The 20,810-nt window shown below is 37.4% G+C and overlaps 1 protein-coding gene across 5 annotated transcripts in view; it reads right to left on the bottom strand.

The window, feature by feature from the left end:
- Positions 1-7,367: 7,367 nt before the first annotated feature.
- The window catches only part of LOC108713971 (capping protein, Arp2/3 and myosin-I linker protein 2), a 74,909-nt gene continuing 61,466 nt past the window's right edge, over positions 7,368-20,810 (bottom strand). For 3 of the 5 annotated variants that reach the window (XM_018257744.2, XM_018257745.2, XM_018257747.2), the window contains exons 5-10: positions 16,607-16,643; positions 14,351-14,422; positions 13,397-13,702; positions 11,151-11,258; positions 10,574-10,627; positions 7,368-8,354 (exon numbers count right to left, since the gene is read on the bottom strand). In XM_018257744.2, coding sequence (XP_018113233.2) covers positions 8,200-8,354; positions 10,574-10,627; positions 11,151-11,258; positions 13,397-13,702; positions 14,351-14,422; positions 16,607-16,643 — 732 coding nt within the window. In that variant the 3' untranslated portion in view covers positions 7,368-8,199. The remainder of the gene's footprint in view (positions 8,355-10,573; positions 10,628-11,150; positions 11,259-13,396; positions 13,703-14,350; positions 14,423-16,606; positions 16,644-20,810) is intronic. The other 2 variants (XM_018257746.2, XM_018257748.2) reach the window with 2 other exon arrangements.

The raw sequence follows: 20,810 nt of genomic DNA, 5'->3' as shown, positions 1-20,810 counted from the left end.
TATTTTTTTCCAGAAAAGGTGGCAACCCTACTTGTAGATGCTCCTGTACCCTTTTCTTTATACCCCCTGCTCTCATCTGACCTGTGTGTCTGATTTGACCACCACCACTTCTATACCATTCCGTTTTTCATATGCGTTGTCCCTTTTACCCCTGCTCTTTTCCGATCCTCTACACCCCTCCCCTGCTATCTATCTCTTCTCTACCTGATGTCCCCCACCCTTTTACCTCACTGTTTTTATCTGTCCCACACCTCTTACCCCACCAAGTTCTCTGCCCCCTGGTGTTATCGTCACTTCCAATTCTACCCTATTGTACATGTGTACACTTCTTATAAATCTGCTGCCAGCTCCCCTCCCCCAGCAGAGCTAAATCCAATGTTACTGTGACCCTGCAGGTAAACTACTCATTCTTCCCACAGACTGAAGCAGGCAAGTCAGAAGAGGCTTTTCATGTCACAATAATCCCTGGGGATGGAGATCAACCAGCACTAAGGGTGGTAGGGTGCAGGTCCGGACTGAGAATTAAAATGGGCCCTGACATTTCAGGGACACAGAGGCCCAATCAGCCCACATAGAGGCCCAAACAGCCCCCACCAGCCCACTAAATACTGACTTTCTATGGGACCTTATGGTAGCCCCTCTGGCATTTGCCAGAACCCACAGATTGCCAGTCCGGGCCTGGTAGGGTGCTAGGTGAAAGACATATTCAAGGTGGGTGCTATTCAGTTGAATAGGCCATTCATTTGTTGCACTCAGGTTCCTGATGGAGACATCCAGAGAGAGACATTATATAAGTTGGAAGTGGGTAGACAGTACCAGATACCAGCCCACAGCTGCCCCGGAGGTTTTTCACAAGGGGCATAGTGAAACATCCATTAAAGTGATGAGGGGGGCTCTATATATAGGCTTGGGCTATCACCTTTTGCTCTCAATCCTTGGGAGTTGGGACGCATTCCTTTGCACTGTGTGGCTGCAGGGAACTCAACAGGAAATGTTTTTATGTACATCAATTGAAGTAGACTCTCGCACACCCGTTGTACAGGAATATAGCTTTGCTCGGTGCACAGTGAATGGAGGATACGGTAACCTCCCAGTAACTGAACCGAAAGACCACACTAGCACACGAGACTTGTGTCTGCAGGGCAAGCCCTTGCAAAGGTTTTTACTGCGGTGGTGCAACGTTTCGGGGCTCCGCCCCTTTGTCAAGCATGACTAGCACACTAGTCTCGTGTGCTAGTGTGGTCTTTCGATTCAGTTTATGTACAACAAACCTAAATAAACCCTTTCCCTATCTAGCAAAATAAATCACTAGAGCACAATTTCTCTGCTTGCCCAACTACCAGCTTCTAAACCAACTACCTTGCTAACAATGGGAGGGGCCCAATATGATAGGTAGACCCACAAAGAAAGTTCCCTTCCAAATCCCTCTCAGCAGTAATTTATACTGGGAAAATAGCCTTTATCAGAGGAGGGCATGGTAGCACCAGCTAGCTAGATGTCAGAATACTGATTTCTGTAGCAGGATTCTGTATTGATATTCTAGCATCTGTTTTTAACTGGGTGAACTTGTGTTTTAACCAACATAATGAATGCAGTGTTGCCAGACTGAATCAGATCTGATCACACAGGGAGATCTTAGTTCAGCATACAAATAAAAATAGGTACAATATATAACCTCCTTGCAGATAGTGCCTTGAACTGGTTTCTCTTATTTAATATTTTATTTATGGTCTCCATTGCCTTTACTATTCTCTAAGGTTTCCTTAATCCTGGCTGCACACTCCTTTCTTTGCTAAAAGCTTCACTAGCACTCTCCATCTTAGCTCACAGGCCCCTCCAATGTTCTCCTTCCTACGCTGTAAACCCTTCATCCTACATCCTTCTTCTGAGGCCATATGCTGTGCCCATGCCCCCTCCCTCTAAACTACAGTGTACTTAGACCCACAAACATTTGACCAAAGCTCCTAGAAGGGCACTTACTATCTCCCTTTCTTCCTGTAGGCACAGGTTGTTTCTATTTGCTAACATGGTGCATGGCAACAGCCTCTTCAGCTCAGACCACAGAAACACACAGCTCTGGTGAATAATAGGGATGCACCGAATCCACTTTTTTGGATTTGGCCGAACCCCCGAATGCTTTGTGAAAGATTCGGCCAAATACAGAACCAAATCCGAACCCTAATTTGCATATGCAAATTAGGGGTGGGAAGGGGAAAACATTTTTCACTTCGTTTTGTGAAAAAAAAACGTGATTTCCCTCCCTGACCCTAATTTACATATGCAAATTAGGGTTTGGATTCGGTTCAGCCAGGCAGAAGGATTCGGCCGAATCCTGCCTAAAAAGGCCAAATCCCGAACTGAATCCTTGATTCGGTGCGTTCCTAGTGAATAACCATGATTAATTGGAAGCCAATAGAGGCAGCATGAGTGCTTCCTCTGCAGCTGGGAACTTCACCCTGCTGTGGCTCTCTTGCCCCAGTTCCAGCCACAATACCAGCGGCAATTCTGGGGCTGCCCCATCATGTATATGTTGCTTTACCCAAGAGCTGGACATATGAGCAACATAAATCTCTACATGAGAAACCTGTATCCCTACTGTGCCTACATGCCAAAAAAACATAGTTGATGGTAGGGAAAGTATACATGTGACCCTCAAATGCCTATGGCTGTCCCACATTCCTCATCCTTGTGAATCCTACTTGGTTTTTGAATACCATCAGAATGAATTGAATGCTTTAAGAACCTAAGAGAAGTTCAACTGTTGCCAAGTTTGCCTTTGATTATGACAGCAAGAAAGGGCAATCTAATGTCAATATCATGTAGGTGTGGGCCAGTGATGTTGACACTGCTAGGCAAAGGGGCTGTAGAAATGTATTGTTCCTATGTGGATGCTGTCATTCCTGGATCTCACAGACACTGCTGGATATTCCCCCAGATTGTATAATGTTGTAATGAATCTATTATTATACAGGTATGGGACCTGTTATTCAGAATGTGCAGGATCTGGTGTTTTTCAGATAATGGATATTTCTGTAATTTGGATCTTCATACCTTAAAGTGGACCTGTCATCCAGACACAAAAATCTGTATAATAAAAGTCCTTTTCAAATTAAACATGAAATCCAATTTCTATTTTTTATTAAAGCATTCATAGCTGTTGTAAGCTCATTTAAAATCTCAGCTGTCAATCAAATATTGTCTGCCCCTCCTCTATGCCAGTGGCATAGAGGCGGGGCAGACAATTGCTTTCACTTTCCATTCAGCAATCTGCTCTCCACACACAAATTTGAAATCTGACATGGGGCTAGACATTTTGTCAATTTCCCAGCTGCCCCAAGTCATGTGACTTGTGCCTGCACTTTAGGAGAGAAATGCTTTCTGGCAGGCTGCTGTTTTTCCTTCTCAATGTAACTGAATGTGTCTCAGTGGGACATGGGTTTTTACTATTAAGTGTTGTTCTTAGATCTACCAAGCAGCTGTTATCTTGTGTTAGGGAGCTGTTATCAGGTTACCTTCCCATTGTTCTTTTGTTTGGCTGCTGGGGGGGAAAAGGGAGGGGGTGATATTACTCCAACTTGCAGTACAACAGTAACGAGTGATTGAAGTTTATCAGAGCACAAGTCACATGACTTGGGGCAGCTGGGAAATTGACAATATGTCTAGCCCCATGTCAGATTTCAAAACTGAATATAAAAAAATCTGTTTGCTCTTTTGAGAAATGGATTTCAGCACATAATTCTGCTGGAGCAGCACTATTAACTGATTCAGTACTGTTTTATTAATACAGAGAAAAAGGAAATCCTTTTTAAAAATTTAGATTATTTTGGTATAATGTCTTTTGGAGATGTGCATTCCGTAATTCAAAACTTTCTGGATAGTTTGTTTCCGGATAACAGATCCCATACCTGTATAAGTACAGCTGTGTCATGAAGCCTGGTTGTTAGGGGATTAGACTATCCAAACTGCCATTTACCATTGTTGAGTACTCTGTACCCCACCTGAGTAGCGTACTGCAGTGAATACCGGCAGCAGACATTGTGGTGCAAAGATCATTTCTGGTTCTCTCCCTGGAGGGGATAATGCTGGTCTCTGGAAGATCCTCAAAATGGAGCATATGTTAAGTTTATTTATTATATTTTAAGGATTCATATCTCTAGTTGAGTTTCATGTATTTGAGTACAGCCTGGGAATGACATGGGGGCAAGATGCAAACTACACCAGGAGTATCACTATGGGGATCTCTTTTAGTAGAAGCCTGTATTTTTACTCACTAGCTTCAGATATATTAAACTTTTTGAAATTGAAATCCTATGAGAACTCCAAGGCATATTCTGGGATAAAAGGTCCCATTGACCAAAAACCACTGTGCATAGGGCATCTTTGGGCAGTTCTAAAGTATTTCCAAGGTTAAAAAGAAAACTAAAAGATGATAACTGGGATGTGATATTTGCCTTTTAAAGGACTACTAAAGCTTAATAAAAAACGAGGCTAGAAAAACTGCACTGTTTTGTGCATGTGTACCAGCCCAAGGCAACCACAACCCTTAAGAAATAAGGCATATAGAGCATAATCACCGGCAAATGGATACACACAGATCTTGCACATAATGCTCCAGACTGACATAAAGTGGCCCATATGGACTCTGTAGTAGAGTGGAGAGGGAGTGAAATAGAGTACACACGGATGGGATCGATATCAGATTTGGAGACATTAGGGTTAATTTACTAACAAAAATGCTAAACAGAATAGTGGCAATAGGCAGTTACAAACAACAACTATTGGAAGGAGTAGTAAGAAGAGCTGACATTCATGAAACTCTTTTTTACACAGAAGGAACACAGAGAAGCTCTTGATGATCTTGAAGAGAGTAAAGCAAAAGGCACTGTTGAAGTTGAGTTCTCCTTCTGTCTCCACAGTTTCCAGCGTTGGTTATTAGCATCTCTGAAGGCAACACTATCTTTTTATGTATACATACTTTGTCCCAAACAGATAAGTATAACATAAACTGATCCAGCATAGACATGCTGAGAGCATGGAAGGTTGAAGATACTTTCAGTCTCAGACCTGCCAGTCAGTAATATTACACAGAAAGATAGAGGTTTGGTAAGGCTTAAGCTACAATTTTTCATATTTCCGAAGTAGCAAATCAACAGAAAAGGTGTGTTCCATTGTAGAGTAATTTTAAATAGATGGTTGGCTAAATAAATATATTAGCCGGTGTGGAGCAGGAATTGTATATACACAAACAGAAAATGTGATTGAATATTGTTAATAATTAACAATACCACATTGAATTGGTATAAACACCTTTATTGTGCTCATAAATCATAATGCCATGTATAATCTTATAAAACCAGGTCTCTGTTTTTGTTGATAACAAAAATACTATATAGAGAAATATAACCCATGCAGCATATCTTGTGCAGGGGCTTTTGGTGATCAGGGCAAATGAGAATCTATTTAAGGTTAAAAGAATACATGCTACCTTTACCAAAAATGTATCCTTTTTGCACAAAGTCAGGAAACATTGATGGATTGAATTAGTGATGTGCGGGTAACAAACAGTAGACCCCACCCCAAACCCGACCTGAAATGTGCATATCTACACATGACTCACCAATCTATGACATCAAAAGGGGGGGTGGCCAGTGAAGGAATGCTGGATGGGATGGGGGCAGAAACCTGCTGAAAAAGAGTTAGCTACCCCAAACCCATCTCACAGGTATTGGCCCTTGCAACACTAGACAATGTAAAGTTATCCTTCTGGGCTTTTAAAACAAACATGCTACTTTTACCCTTAAAGGAAGTGTAACCCCTCAAAACAAATTAATATAAAAATTGCTCAGAGTGATCTTCTAAGCACTTTTGCAATTTACATTTTCTTTTTTTATTTTTCCAGATATTAGCCATTTTAAGCTGCTAATAAACTATTGTTGTAACAACATTGCCACCTATTGATCATTTAAGCCTACAGTTAGGGAAAAAAGACTAAATATGAGAAAATAAACTTTTTGTGATACTATATGCTATACTTAGAGAATCACCTGATGTTTTAATTCTAAGCACAGCAACATCACAACAGATTTCTTTCAGTTTAAAGACAGCTAATATCTAGCAAACAAATACAAATAATGTAAATTGCACTACATTGAAATCCAGCCCTGGGCATTCATTTTGCAGTAATGCTGTTATTTTGCAGGATATGAAAAATATTAGTGGTCTGTGCGAGATATGAAAAATATAGATAATCATCTGTGCAAGACACCAGCTTCTATGATTATTTTTTAATATTAAAAACAATTCAAAACAGGAGCAATAAATAATTTGACAAGTTCTATAGCTCATTATCCTGCTCAACCATTTCTACAAATTCTAATCTGTTGCTGACACCTTCATGCATTGTACTGTATATTCAACTTTTGTCTGCCAGCAAAACTAGTCTGAAGTGGTGCTGCTTATGACTGCAAGTAGAAAAGCTATGTTTCAGTAACAACAGTCTATATAGTCTAAATGACCACAAATACCTGCTCTATATACTAAGCTTGTAATCACTCTGAACCTGTATGTGTAATTCCTCAAAAACACAGTATTGATCATTTCTGATGGATGAGGCTATTATTTTGGCAGTGTTAGAGCAATTGTAAGCTTAGTCTATTAAAGGGTTATTTGCAATCATTGCACTCACTGGCAACAAAATGACCTGTGTGCCTTTGCCCTTGTCAGGAATTGCTACAAGATTCCGAAACATAGTGGTATACTTCCATCTTAAGGGCTATTTTTGATACACTACCCTTATCAACTGGAAAAATAATGTTTGGCCAGATATGACATTGTCTCATGTAGCCTGCTGTGGCATCAGACAGCTATGGTATGGGAGGTTGAGGGAAAAGTGGGCATATCAAAGCCAAGTTCAAGAATGTGAGCAATTATCTGGAAACCTGTTATACAAAAATGCTTAGAATGATGCAAAGCCCCACCTACCATAAAGCCCAATTTAATAATTGAATTCTATTTCTAAAAAATATATATATTTTCTTTTTTTCTGTCACAATAAATCAGTACATTGTACTTGATGGTAACTAAGCTGCACAAATCCATATTTGTGGCAAAACAATCCTACTGGGTGTATTTATTGTTATGCATATGTTGAAATGATCTGTAGCAGAATTAAGGTATGATGATCCAAATTACGAAAAGATTCCTTACCTGGAAAACCCCAGGTCCAAACTATTCCAGATAATAGATCTTATACCTGGACTGAAATTATGATTCTGATTAATGTACTCTTATATGCTCAGTCTGACCTATGCCAGAAAAAGTAGTTGAATTAGGAATGGCTTCTGCAAAAAAACTGAAAGAGCTTAATATATAACTATAAATGTATTTTATTTACAAATTATGTAGATGTAATTAACAAAGCCAGAGATGTAAACTCCACTCAAATCAAGTGGAATTTCTTCTTGAAATTAACATTTTCCTTATATTGCACTACTATTATAATAATGTATTATAGCTGTATAAATAAACAATGTTCTGTAGAGCTTACATGTTTGTTTTATTAGGTTCTGTATCTGGTACAAAACGTTACACCAATAATCCAATAAAGGCTTCTTTTGGGCAGAGGACTTCCTTGCAGTGATCACATAGTATAAACATAAATAGTTTTCTAGCTGGATTGTAGGATGCTTGAGCAAATGCACTGACAGGGTTGCAGCTCTGGAAACAAACGAGGATCTTGAAACTTTCATATGCATGCAATTTTTGGTTAACAACTTATTGAACAGTAATAGTGTACATTCCCAAATCAAAAATACTTCATCTGAGAATGCAGTCTCATGTAGGTGCACATCAATATAAAAACTATTAGGCTGGCTATGTTACATTAGTTGCTCTGGTTTGGTAACCCAAAGTCCCCTAGAATATTGAATATCTTATTTGTTACTATTGGTTATTTGACTTGGGCAGACTTTGCCAGTGCACCATGTAGTAGATTTATAACATTACATACTTACTTTTTCAGCATTCATAGGAACCCTTTCAGCTCGGTTTAACAAGGCTGCACATTTGAAATGATTCACTAAAGATAATCTGTCTTTACAGTGAAACCAATGCTTATTGTTGTAATTAGGTCTTAACGCCAGAGATCCTTTTTCCCAGACATTAGCTATAAAGAGGAGCCGAAGATGTATTCAGTCACTGTTAAACATTTTCGATATTTTGGTGGTTTGATGGGATCTCAGGTCCTCTATCTATTTCTGTGCTTGATGTAGTCTCTACAGTAGTATGTGGGGTATTTCCTTCATTTTTCATGGTCAGAGGTGCCACAATCTTTTTTTCGCCACTCGTCTCAGTTTCTGCTCAAGAAAACGAGACAGAAATTATAAAGGATATGAGGCTTCACCAAAAATTATGAAAGATACAACACATCTTCCAGTTGTAATAAGCAAATGTTAGCTGTTGTTCCATGAAATCACTATTAATATTCTTGAAAATATTTTTATGGTATGAAATGAAAAAAGCCTGCCTACTTGGATAAATGAATTTATAATCTCCTTTTTACATACATTTCAAAGACAATTACAAGCTATATGCTCTAACAGCCATTTAACTGTTAGAGAATACATCTTATAATTTCCCACTTACTCTTGGTTATTATAGTGTTTCTTCCCAATTCTCATAAAGGTCGTTTCTTGTCTTACCGCTGTATATGCACCAGGTTGGAACAAGGAATATCTGGGAGCAGACTAAACATGACATTACACGCTTCACAACAATCACTGATTGAATACATTAACATCCCCTTACATAATAAATACATACATAGTAGTATAGGTTGAAAAAAATACACTTCAACCTTTTATGTCTAAAGGGCCCATTTACTTAGCTCGAGTGAAGGAATAGAATAAAAAAAACTTCGAATTTTGAATGTTTTTTTTGGCTACTTCGACCATCGAATTGGCTACTTCGACCTTCGACTACAACTTCAAATCGAACGATTCGAACTAAAAATCGTTTGAATATTCGACCATTCGATAGTCGAAGTACTGTCTCTTTAAAAAAAACTTCAACCCCCTAATTCGCCACCTAAAACCTACCGAGGTGCCATGTTCGATCGTACTATTTGCGGTAAATACTTCTACTTCGATATTCGAAGTCGAAGGATTTACATTCGGCAGTCGAATATCGAGGGTTAATTAACCCTCGATATTCGACCCTATGTAAATCTGCCCCTAAGTGAAACCTGCCAAACTTGTAGTTGATTCAGAGGAACAGAAATCACTATTTGTAGTCTCTCCAATTTGTTTTAGAGGGGGGACAATCATTCCTGACTCTAAGATGGCAACCCGACCAGTCTCAGTAGCCCTGTATTTCCTCACTTGCTAAAAAGGCATCTAACCTTTTCTTGAAGATATCTAATGTACCTTCAAGTCAGTATTTAGTGCATGCACTTTTGGCAGCAATTCCAGCCTAGAATCTGTGTGGATTGGTATCTATAATCTTTGGATTAAAAAACAAATATCATGTGCAAACACAGGCCTCAGTGGTGTATGCTTTGTGCTCAGTATTTCAGGAGACAACACTCCCTCCAAAGTATTATTCAAAATATAGACTACTGGCACACAATGCTGAAAGCTGATCCAATGGGGACTAGCCCCGAAATCTTATTATACCAAAAACACACAACGAAGGGACACGCCCCCAAAATGTTGTGTGGTTTTTGGCTCTATCAGGTTTGCACATCTGAATGCTCAAGGTCTGTCAGTTTGCATGGGGATGTCCAGTTTTGGTGGACATCCTGTTCTTGGCAGATATTCTGTGCCATACTTTCAATTCTTAATGACTGATTTAACTGTACTCCAATTAATATTCAGTGACTTATGCTTTCCAATCACCTTTTCATGAAGTAGGATTGTTCTTTTGTTTTCATAGTGTAGGTTATGCTATAATACTGACTCACCATAAGTTGGACCTTTCAGATACGTGTATATTTAAACGACAAACACTTGAAACTCCTTGACCACACACAGCTCTAGTTAATTATGGTACTGGAAAATTATTACTTTCACCAATTGATGATTTAGGTGTGTCATATTAAAGGGGGTAAATACTTACACAATCAGTAATTTAGCATTTTTTCATTGTAATTTATTTAAATAATTTTGCAGAAATCTGTTTTCACTTCAACAGGAAATAGTCTATTTCTTTTAACCAAATCCACTGTGAGTCAACATTCTATAACAAGAAAACAAGAAAACCTCCAAGGGAGTTCGCTCACTATATAACCATATCACAGTTAAACAAATTTGTGTGAGCTTTTATTATACATAATCAGGTTTCAAGTGTATAGCAGTGCTGAAAACATTTAATTTGTATAATGAATCCCAAAATCTCACTCAACTATGTATCAAGCTCTTAACAGTTTTTGCTTTTTTCCACACTTCTCTGCATTCTTTATTAAGTTTCCTGTTAAGTCCAAATGTCTCTTCTTCTACAAATACAATGCACATATGGCATATTAGGTTCCAGGCAACGGTTCCAAGGGGTTGAATTTTTAATTTCTTAACCTGCGTACCAATGTCATTTTGGAATGAGCGGTCATCAAGTTTGCCTCCATAGAAGCCCGCATCTTTTAAAGTAGATCAATAGTGCATGAAAAAAAAAACAGAAGATCAACAGAAATATACTTTTTATAGTTACTACTTGGAAAATATGTTTTCTATAATACAAAATGCTCATTTGGAAGTGGCATATAAAATGTCCACAGTTCAGACTAAATAAACTGGAAAATATATTTGTGGCTTTTAGTTATTCCACTAATAAGAAATTGGTGTTAAGTGCAAAGGAATATTGTAGTAATAGTTGGTTTTGCAATGGTCACAATACCATAGAAATGTGCCATACATATAAACAGACACCACTTATTGCATCTGATTACCTCCCTGGGAGAGAATTGCAGTAAGCTGCCTTTTCAGGATTAATTTTTCACGAAAGATTTCGAAAGGCAATGTATTTGAAAATAACTGTATTCAATGTAAAGTTAGGTACTATAAACAGCTCTCTGATGGGCCTATACAACTCTCTGCTATAGTATCATTGTTATGATGTTCTGGGTGTTTATCCCATAGGCTTTAAACAGTATAAAGACTTACTTTTCAATTCAGACATATACCCCTGGTCCCTGAATTGTTCTTCGTGAGCTGAGATGGCTCTTCTATTTTGAAACTGCTTGAGACGAAGCCTAGGTTTGGCCATGATTTCTGGAAAAAAAGCAAAAGAGATGAGTTCTAGGTACTTTTGCTGGCAATGTTACAAAGTAAAAATGTATACTCAGGCACTCCAGGACTCCACAAAAATACAAAACATGTATTCAAGACTACATTAAAATTATCATCATCTTATGCTTTAAGCGCCCTAGGGCCCTTGGCCTATAAGCCAAGTATTGCACAGTGGCTGGAAAAACACTAGAGGATTCAGGATGCTCTATAAGGCATGGCATATGGGAAGAATAAAAGGGGCTCTGTGTTGTGCTTTAAGTTCCCTAAGGCCCTTGGCCTGTAAGCCAAGTGTAGCACAGTGGCTGGGAAAACACTAGAGGATATAGGATGCTCTATAAGGCATGGCATATGGGAAGAATAAGAGAGGCTCTGTGTAGTGATGGCTGGATCATACCCTGGGGGGAAGCAGGAAGTCTGTGAGTGGCTGGTTGAGTGAGATTTTATGTGGGGTAAATCCCCCTGAGTTACCCTAGGCTGGTGAAAACAGAGATATATATATATGGGATAACTGGGGCAAAGACTTTGCTGCAGGAAGCAATAACTATGTGGTCTTGTGCCAAAGAACCAAGTTGTTCTAGTTAAAGGGGATGTTCACCTTCCAAACACTTTTTTTCAGTTCAATTGTTTTCAGATTGTTCCCCAGAAATAAAGACTTTTTTCAGTTACTTTCCATTATTTATTTTTTTACAGTTTTTCCAAAATCTTAGTTTAAAGGGATCCTGTCATCGGAAAACATGTTTTTTTCCCCAAAACACATCAGTTAATAGTGCTACTCCAGCAGAATTCTGCACTGAAATCCATTTCTCAAAAGAGCAAACAGATTTTTTTATATTCAATTTTGAAATCTGACATGGGGCTAGACATTTTGTCAATGTGACTTGTGCCTGCACTTTAGGAGAGAAATGCTTTCTGGCAGGCTGCTGTTTTTCCTTCTCAATGTAACTGAATGTGTCTCAGTGAGACATGGGTTTTTACTATTGAGTGTTGTTCTTAGATCTACCATGCAGCTGTTATCTTGTGTTAGGGAGCTGGTATCTGGTTACCTTCTCATTGTTCTTTTGTTTGGCTGATGGCGGGGAAAAGGGAGGGGGGTGATATCACTCCAACTTGCAGTACAGCAGTAAAGAGTGATTGAAGTTTATCAGAGCACAAGTCACATGACTTGGGGCAGCTGGGAAATTGACAAAATGTTTAGCCACATGTCAGATTTCAAAATTAAATATAAAAAAATCTGTTTACTCTTTTGAGAAATGGATTTCAGTACAGAATTCTGCTGGAGCAGCACTATTAACTGATTCATTTTGAAAAAAACTTTTTTCCCATGACAGTATCCCTTTAAAGTTGAATGTTCGTGTCTCTGGTGTTTGATTCTGGCTGCTCAGTAATTCAGGCGCAGACTCTAAACTGTTACAATTTTGCAACATTTAGTTGATACATTTCTCAGCAGCATCTCTTGAGTATTAGCAACTATTGTATCAATTCTAACAGCTGCCTGTAATGAAAATCACTGATTCTGCTCAGCAGGGACAGAGATAAGAAATGTATCAACTAAATATATCCATTTAAAACAGTTTTACAGGGTTTGCGACCCCCCCTCCCAGGGCTGCTGCAGAAGGTGAAAAATTACACTTTAAACTTCAATATTAGAAAAACTGTGACACATAGAAAATATAAAGTCATTGGAAAAAGTCATTATTTCTGGTGATCTAATGGACAATAACCACCTACTTTTGATTCTATTTAAAGATACCCTGGATGTTGCTGCCTCTTACTTTCTTACTTTGAAAAGTTATTGTCAAGTCTGCCATTTGAATATATATATATATATATATATATATATATATATATATATATATATATATATATATATATATATATATAAAACAATGTATAGTAGGGAAAAGTCACACAGATCACTTTCTTGTCAACTAGAAATCTCACTCCCTGCAAACAGCGAAACGTCCAAAAATAATTTTCCTTTGCAGTGAATGGGAATTGCCAAGGGTAAAGCATGTTTTTCTGTGGGCGACAAAGAGCCCAATGTACCATCACATTTTAACTAACAACAAAAATGAGAAGAAACTGTGAGAATTTTAATGATCTGTAATTACATACAATACCTTCACTGCCAATTTCTTCTGATACAATCTCATTTACATCAGAAGTATTCTCCAAATGAATGATTCTACTGGGAGAAGGAGCAGGAGAGTTTCTTTCTAGGCCTGGGAGACTCCAAGAGTCCTCTGATTTCTTCTCTACAGCTATTTCTCTGTGTTCCAAAATGACAAGAGATCTTCTTGGTGAGGCATGGACTAGTGTGCATCTTCCCTTAAGCTCTGCCTTGAACTGTTTTCCAATGTCTTTCCAAATCATGCTCTGGTCTGCTGGATTCCTGACCATTTCAGATTTTGGTGTGGATCTTTCTGCTTTGAAGTAAAAGAAATAAAAAACTATAGTAATAAAATAAACAAGTAAAAAACAAATGTTATTGTGCTAGAACCTATTTAATTAGGGTGAAAGTGCATGTTTACAGTAAACTTTGACAATCCAAACATGTAAAGAAAAAAAAGAACACTGAAGCTGTCTTAAATCACCCTGACTCAAAAATGTCAATCTGTAATTAGCCATTAATCTTGTAGTATGCCACAGGGTGAACAGGCATCCAATTCTATCTTGAAACTATTATTTCTACCCTCGAAGATAAAGCTTCTTATCTGAGCAGATGGTACTATGTCCTCTGTAAAGATCTAGTGAAAACACTTTTCACTATGCTTATATTAACCCCAGTGTTGCTTATGTTTTTTTAATAAAGGATTCTCCTTGCCTCCCCTCACCTCAGTGCTTACTAAACGGTGTCAATTTTTGATCTTAAAAGGGTTTTAGAACTTTAAATTAACTTTTAGTATGATGTAGAGAATGATATTCTGAGACAATTTGCAACTGACATTTGTTATAATTTGTGGTTTTTAAGTTATTTAGCTTTTTATTCAGCAACTCTCCAGTTTGCAATTTCAGCTGCAAATCAATGCATTAATATTTTAAATTAATTTACTAAACACTAATTTCTTTCATACCTGTCGACATTGAGTGTGTTCTTGCTTTCAGGCTTGGTGGCGGGGATTCAGCAGAACTATCCACAATGTCTCCTAAAAATATAAAGTAAGACATTAAACCCAGGGGCGCTCTGCCAATGAGGCGAGTTCAGTAACTCGCCTCAGGCGGCAGCGCCCCGCTAGGTATCAAATAAATCAAAAATCTTTATTGTCAATATGCTTGTTACAGTACATTGAAATTTCCATTTCACTCAAGCCCCCCCTTTTTTTGGTGCAAACATAAAACAATTATTTAAAATTCAGTAATAAAAACTTTCACAATGCTTTCAAAAAGAGATGAAAGATATGTACCATATACTGTTATAACATTTCCTTTCAGGCGAGCCAATACCATTCCTAAAAAAAACACCCTCCTCCTTCCACTTCAATGTAACCAAGTAACATAAACCTAACACGTGCCTTTCACTAACGACTAATTTTTTCCCATCCTACCTCTTACACCTACATTTTTTTTTTGTTTTTAAATTTCACCAAAAGATGTTGAATATTCTTGCATCTACCAATATTTACAATTTATTCATACTACCCTAAATGTGTCCAGTGATAAATATATTTCAATTCCCCACACACACACCCCTTCATAATATGTGCAAAGTTATTCCTTGCATAAAGTTATTCAGGTACTTTAAGAGCCAAATTTCCGGTTTTCAAACGAGGGCGTCAGAGAGCATAATTGAACTCTCTGCGCTAGCGTTCTGCCCCTCTCTGCCGCCCTCATGGACCCACCCCCTGGACCAAAAAGATGAGCGCACTGGGGGGGGGCGGCAGCAACACCAAGCTGCTTCAGGCGGCGGAGGATCCAAGATTGCCCCTGATTAAACCACAGGTGCATACTGTTCAGTTAAACAACTGCAAACATTACCACTGCAAACATTAGTGTTACTTTCCCCTATTTCACTGCTAAAAGTATTAACAATTGGGGGCACATTTACTAAGAGTTGAATATCGAGGGTTAATAAACCCTCGAATTTGACCCTCGAAGTAAAATCCTACGAATTCGAATATCGAAGGATTTACCGCAAATCCTACAAACGATCGATCGAAGGAAAAATAGTTTGATCGAACGATTCAAATGATTTTAATCAATCGATCGAAGGATTTTTCTTCGATCAAAAAAACCTTAGAAAACTGATGGGGAAGGTCCCCATAGGCTAACATTGTACCTCGGTAGGTTTAAACTTTGAATCGTTCGAGTCGAAGTCGTAGTCGAAGGTCCTAGTAGCCTATTCGATGGTCGAAGTACCCAAAAAAATTCATTAGAAATTCAAAGTTTTTTTACTTCGAATCCTTCACTCGAGCTTAGTAAATGTGGCCCTTGGTGTGTGATGAGAGTAGTTTATCTGCATTGTATTTGGCTTATATGTCTAGGACATCAAAACCTCTGTGGGGTAGACGTATACAAATGTATTCAATTACCCATGAATGTGTCTTGTAATTATACTAGTGAGACAGGGATTTAGGTGAGTCAGTTTACCTTTCATGCCCCTAGCTGGGGTATTTAAGTCCTATATATAGTTTAGAGATGCACTAAATCCACTTTTTTGGATTCGGCTGAACCCCCGAATCCTTTGTGAAAGATTCGGCCGAACCGAATCCGAACACAAATTTGCATATGCAAATTAGGGGTGAGAAGGGGAAAACATTTTTTACTTCCTAGTTTTGTGAAAAACACATGTGATTTCCCTACCTGACTCTAATTTACATATGTAAATTAGCAGGGGCTATAGGTCATGTTGGTCGTTTTATGCTGATAGATCTTGAAGTTCCTAAACCTAACTGTTTTGCCAACCTGACTGTCCCTTCTTATCCTGTCAGAGTTTCTTATTCTAACGGACTACTGCTGCACAAATATGGAAGCCCCCTAATAGAGGAACAGGGTAGTAAGAAGGTAATGTAAAAGCATCAGGCAAATACTTTTATGGCAAAATTATAAACAGCATTCAAAGACAATGTTATGATAGATAATAAAAAAGGTCATTTTCTGATGTCAGTATCTCTTTAAAGCAACTCAGAGGCTATAAGCACAGCAGTCTGTTTTATTTAGAAATAAAAGATTCTGGAAGAAAATAATGTTTTTGTCAAACATATGGGCAAAGCTGAAGCTGGCTAAGTTGAGAATGAAAATGCACCTAATCTTTCTCTATATATTAACCAATTTTAATTCACCTTTCATAAACAGAACAATTAAACATATTGTTAAAGTAAACCCTTGCTCACCTTCTGAACCAGCCTTTTTGATGTCACCATCTTTGTTCTGTAAAATAAAAATATAGAAAATGGATCTGGGTTAAGTCATAGAACACAGAACTGTACATTTAAAACATTTTTGTTGAAGTAGAAAAATGTTTTTATTAGTGAGTTTTCTATTAGTTTTGGTATATTTAGCTGTCTTTATATTTTGTCAAAACAAAGCATGGTGGCTCAGTGGTTAGCATTGTTGTGGTCATGAGGTCAACTCCAACCTTACTACAAAAGCATATTAGTCATTTAAATGAAGCTAGTCTATGTTTTCTATGACTGTGACAGGATTTAGACTCAAGATCTGTTAGGAATTGATGTAAGATGGGTAACAAGTCAGCACTATATAAATTTAATAAAAGCCACATCTAATAAACTTTACCTTGGTCAGAAAGTACTGCAATATGAAACTAAAGTAAGAAAAAAATAAATCATGCTTTCTATAAATAATATAACTAGGGATGCACCAAATCCAGGATTCAGTTCGGGATTCAGCCTTTTTCAGCAGGATTCGGATTTGGCCAAACCTAATCAGAATCCTAATTTGCATATGCAAATTAGGGGCAGGGAGGGAAATCTCGTGACTTTTGGTCACAAAACAAGGAAGTAAAAAATGTCTTCCCCCTTCCCACCCCTAATCTTGAAAAATGTGCCTTTTCTAATGAAAAAAAATTGAAATTGAGATTTTAACATTCACATTTTATTAAATAACCCCCTAGGAGTCTGTATGGGATCTTTTATCTAGAATGATTGCAACCTGGTATTTTTCATATAAAGGTCTTTAATTTGGATCACCGTACCTTAAATCTACTAAGAAACAATTCAACATTAAATAAACTCAAATTGGACTGCCAAGAATACAGATTTATGCTTTAGTTACCATCAAATTATTACAAAGAGCAAGGAACTCTGTTATTCTGAGCTGTCTGGATATCGAGTTTCCAGATAAGAGATCCCATAGCTGTATTATACATATGTATATGTGTCATTATATTGTATTGCATGCCCTCTGAGTTTGTAGAGTTTGTAGAGTATTTTTGGCAACTTGCATACTGAGTTGTACATTGTTTGATGTTTGATGTTTGTTATATGGTACAATTTCTGATACAATGTAGCACAGATGTGTTTCTGGTCTTCTTTTTAGACATTCTTATTTGTGCAATTATACCGTCTGCACAGTACACCCTTGAGAATTCCTGGCGTGTACAATATATATTTCATCCCTTTTTCACTGTTCCTTTTTTTATAACAATTTCACTTTTATAACCATGGAGCTTTTCAGTAAAGTTTGATGTTTTTTCCGTTTATTAGAATAAAAAAGTTATTGTCTCCAGATGGGTGCACATTTCACTAGGGCTATTCACGCTGACTAAGGAGATATTGTTACTAGAAAAACTTTGTAAATACAAGTAGTTACTGGTAAGACTAAATATTATACAGTGTTGTTGGTTGCAGGTTATTATTCTATTATTGACAAGTGCAGAACTCTGACTCTGCTACCCAAGCTGATGGGAACATTACAAGAATTAGATTCCACTGAGCCAGATCAGGTCAGAGTAAGTTTGCACTACAAAGCATGTAACACACACAAACAAAAATATTTATTTGAATTAACATACCATTAATATCTATCCTGTACATGATTTTTTTTTCTTTGAAGCAGAAGCACAAATCCTGTTTTTTTTTTATTGCAGTGTGTATGCTATGGGTTCTGGGGTTTGCAGTCATCTTTTATCTGTTGCCTTAACATAGTCTCACCCAGTCAATTGCGTTGAATGATAGTTCATATAATACATATTCATGACTTGGGTCAGAAATCCCTACAAAAAGAAATCAAAATATTTTTAAAGAAAAATATTGTGCTTTCTAGAAACGATGCATCATTTTTTACAGACTGCGTTCATAAATACATATAGGGAGAAATTTTCTATGTTACTATTAGTGGTCCTTAAAACCTTGGAACACAGGTGATGGACCATGAAGTTGTCATTAAAAATAGTTATACATTCATGGAAAGAGAATGTAATATGTATGCAGAGATATATATAACTCAAAAAGGATATAAGTGAGATAAAGAGAGAAAATTGTAAGAAAGCTAATTAATGCTATATAGAGGTTGTGAAGATATCCTGGCCAAATTGGTATTGTTTAGACTTGGGAAGAGTTTAAGAGGTCCATAAATAAGTGGGAACAGGCACAGAAACACATATAAATGCTTTGAAGTTTAAAGAGGTGTGTAACAGATATAGTATGGATAAATATATGTGGACAAAAAACCTGACTCCAAATAACACAAGGCCATCATCTGAGATTAGAAGAACAATTCAGAAAAGGTTTTTAACAGTAAAAACTGCATACCTCCCAACATTTTGGAAATAAGAAGAGGGATAAAAAAAGTTGCTGTGTGGGGAATTTTTGGCCACACCCATTTTTGTGGCCACACCCCCTAATTATCATGTTAATTTTACAAAATTTGGCAGGTTATGAAAGTTTGAACATATTTCTGTGTTTTTTCAGTTATTACAGTTTTGCTAATGAAGGTGAATTGCCCTTTAAGCTGTGAGTCTAACTTTTCCCAAGGGACCTGTTATCTTATATTGTTACAATTACTTATTTGCTCATCTCAAAATTGTTACAAAAGTATCTTATCTGCTGCTGTGGCTGTTCTGGGCTATCTGTCAAAAGCCAATTAAGTTAGAAACTTTGTTTCTTTTTCTGGCTGTTCAGTGCAGAGAAAAACTGGACGTTCCGGTACAAATGAGGGACTGCGGGTTGAGCTGTCTAAAAACGGGACAGTTGGGAGGTATGAAACTGTAACATTTTCTCTCAGAAACAGTTGTACTGGCATTGCCAGGCCTGCTGGGTTTAAAGCAATGTTCTGAGCAAGAGGTTCTTGCTTTACCATCTGCTTCTCTAGCGATGAATACTGAAATCTTACAGCCTATTTACTGATTCAGATCAACCATACCTTGTTAGACTACAGCCAATAAAAACCATTCCACTGTGTCTGAGCATTTATCTTAGCACTATTTGTGTTTCTGTTTTCCTGGTGCTGTATCCAGTTCCTAACATCTTGGTAACCAATACCGGGTGCCTTTCCCCAACATTCATCCTGTTCAGTCTAACACCTTTTTGATCTTTGCCTGATCTGTACTTGTCCTACCTACCATTTTACCTTGCCTGATCAGTAGTGCTTTCAAAAAATGCATTAAACCCAATTAAAATTGTAGAATGAGATTTTTGAGATATTAAGTACTCTCTCCAGTAAAAATAGAATTTCCAAACTATAATTTGGAAAACATCTTCTTACTGACAAATGGGAAAAGGACCTAAAATATCTGATGTCATGGCTGTCTTAATGTCACCCAATTACAGATATAGGATGATTCAGTTATATATTCTGCACTATTCCACTGTTCTCAAGTGACTATGGAAGTTACATTTTTACATGATACATTTGGGATAGCTGGATCAAGTGTCAACCCCTGCAATGTAAATAAATATTAAGTTAAACGGAAATATAAAGACTGTGACAGTGCCCTCAAAATGAATTGAACTTATACTGAAAATACACTGGGGGTCATTTATCAACACTGGGCAAATTTGCCCATGGGCTATAACCCATGGCAACCCATCAGCTTGCTGAATTCATTGCCTGTAATTCCAAAATCTTATAACATATTTATAAATCCTTGCCTGTCCAGGAACTCACTTGCAGATTTTACAAACATTTGCCCCAACCCAAACTGGAGAAGATTCATAAATCTGCCCCTATGTTTTATTATAAGTATTAAAAGAACATTATTTTGATTTCATGTTTAGGGGCAGATTTATCAAAATGTGAGTTTAGGGCTTAATATATAAAAGCTCATCCACGTGGGTGAAAGGTAGAACTCATCATTTGATAAATATGGTTCTAAAAGTCCCATAGGAATGAATAAAATGTGGGTCAGTTCTTATTTGTTAAGCTTCAACCTCAATTTTTGATAATTCTAATCCATAGTGATCATTTTTATAAAACTAATACACTACACATCACCCTCTGAACTACAGGCATATCCACATTAAGGGGGTTACTTACTAAAATCTGAATTTATCTCATATTATTAAAAAAAGCTTGACCACACTCCCATGCCCGAATTTAATCGGATTGTGAAAACACTAGATAAAATCGAGTGAAAAC

This window comes from Xenopus laevis, chromosome 4L (assembly GCF_017654675.1).
Source record: "Xenopus laevis strain J_2021 chromosome 4L, Xenopus_laevis_v10.1, whole genome shotgun sequence".
Lineage (NCBI taxonomy): Eukaryota > Metazoa > Chordata > Amphibia > Anura > Pipidae > Xenopus > Xenopus laevis.
This window is presented reverse-complemented; position numbering and strand designations above follow the sequence as displayed.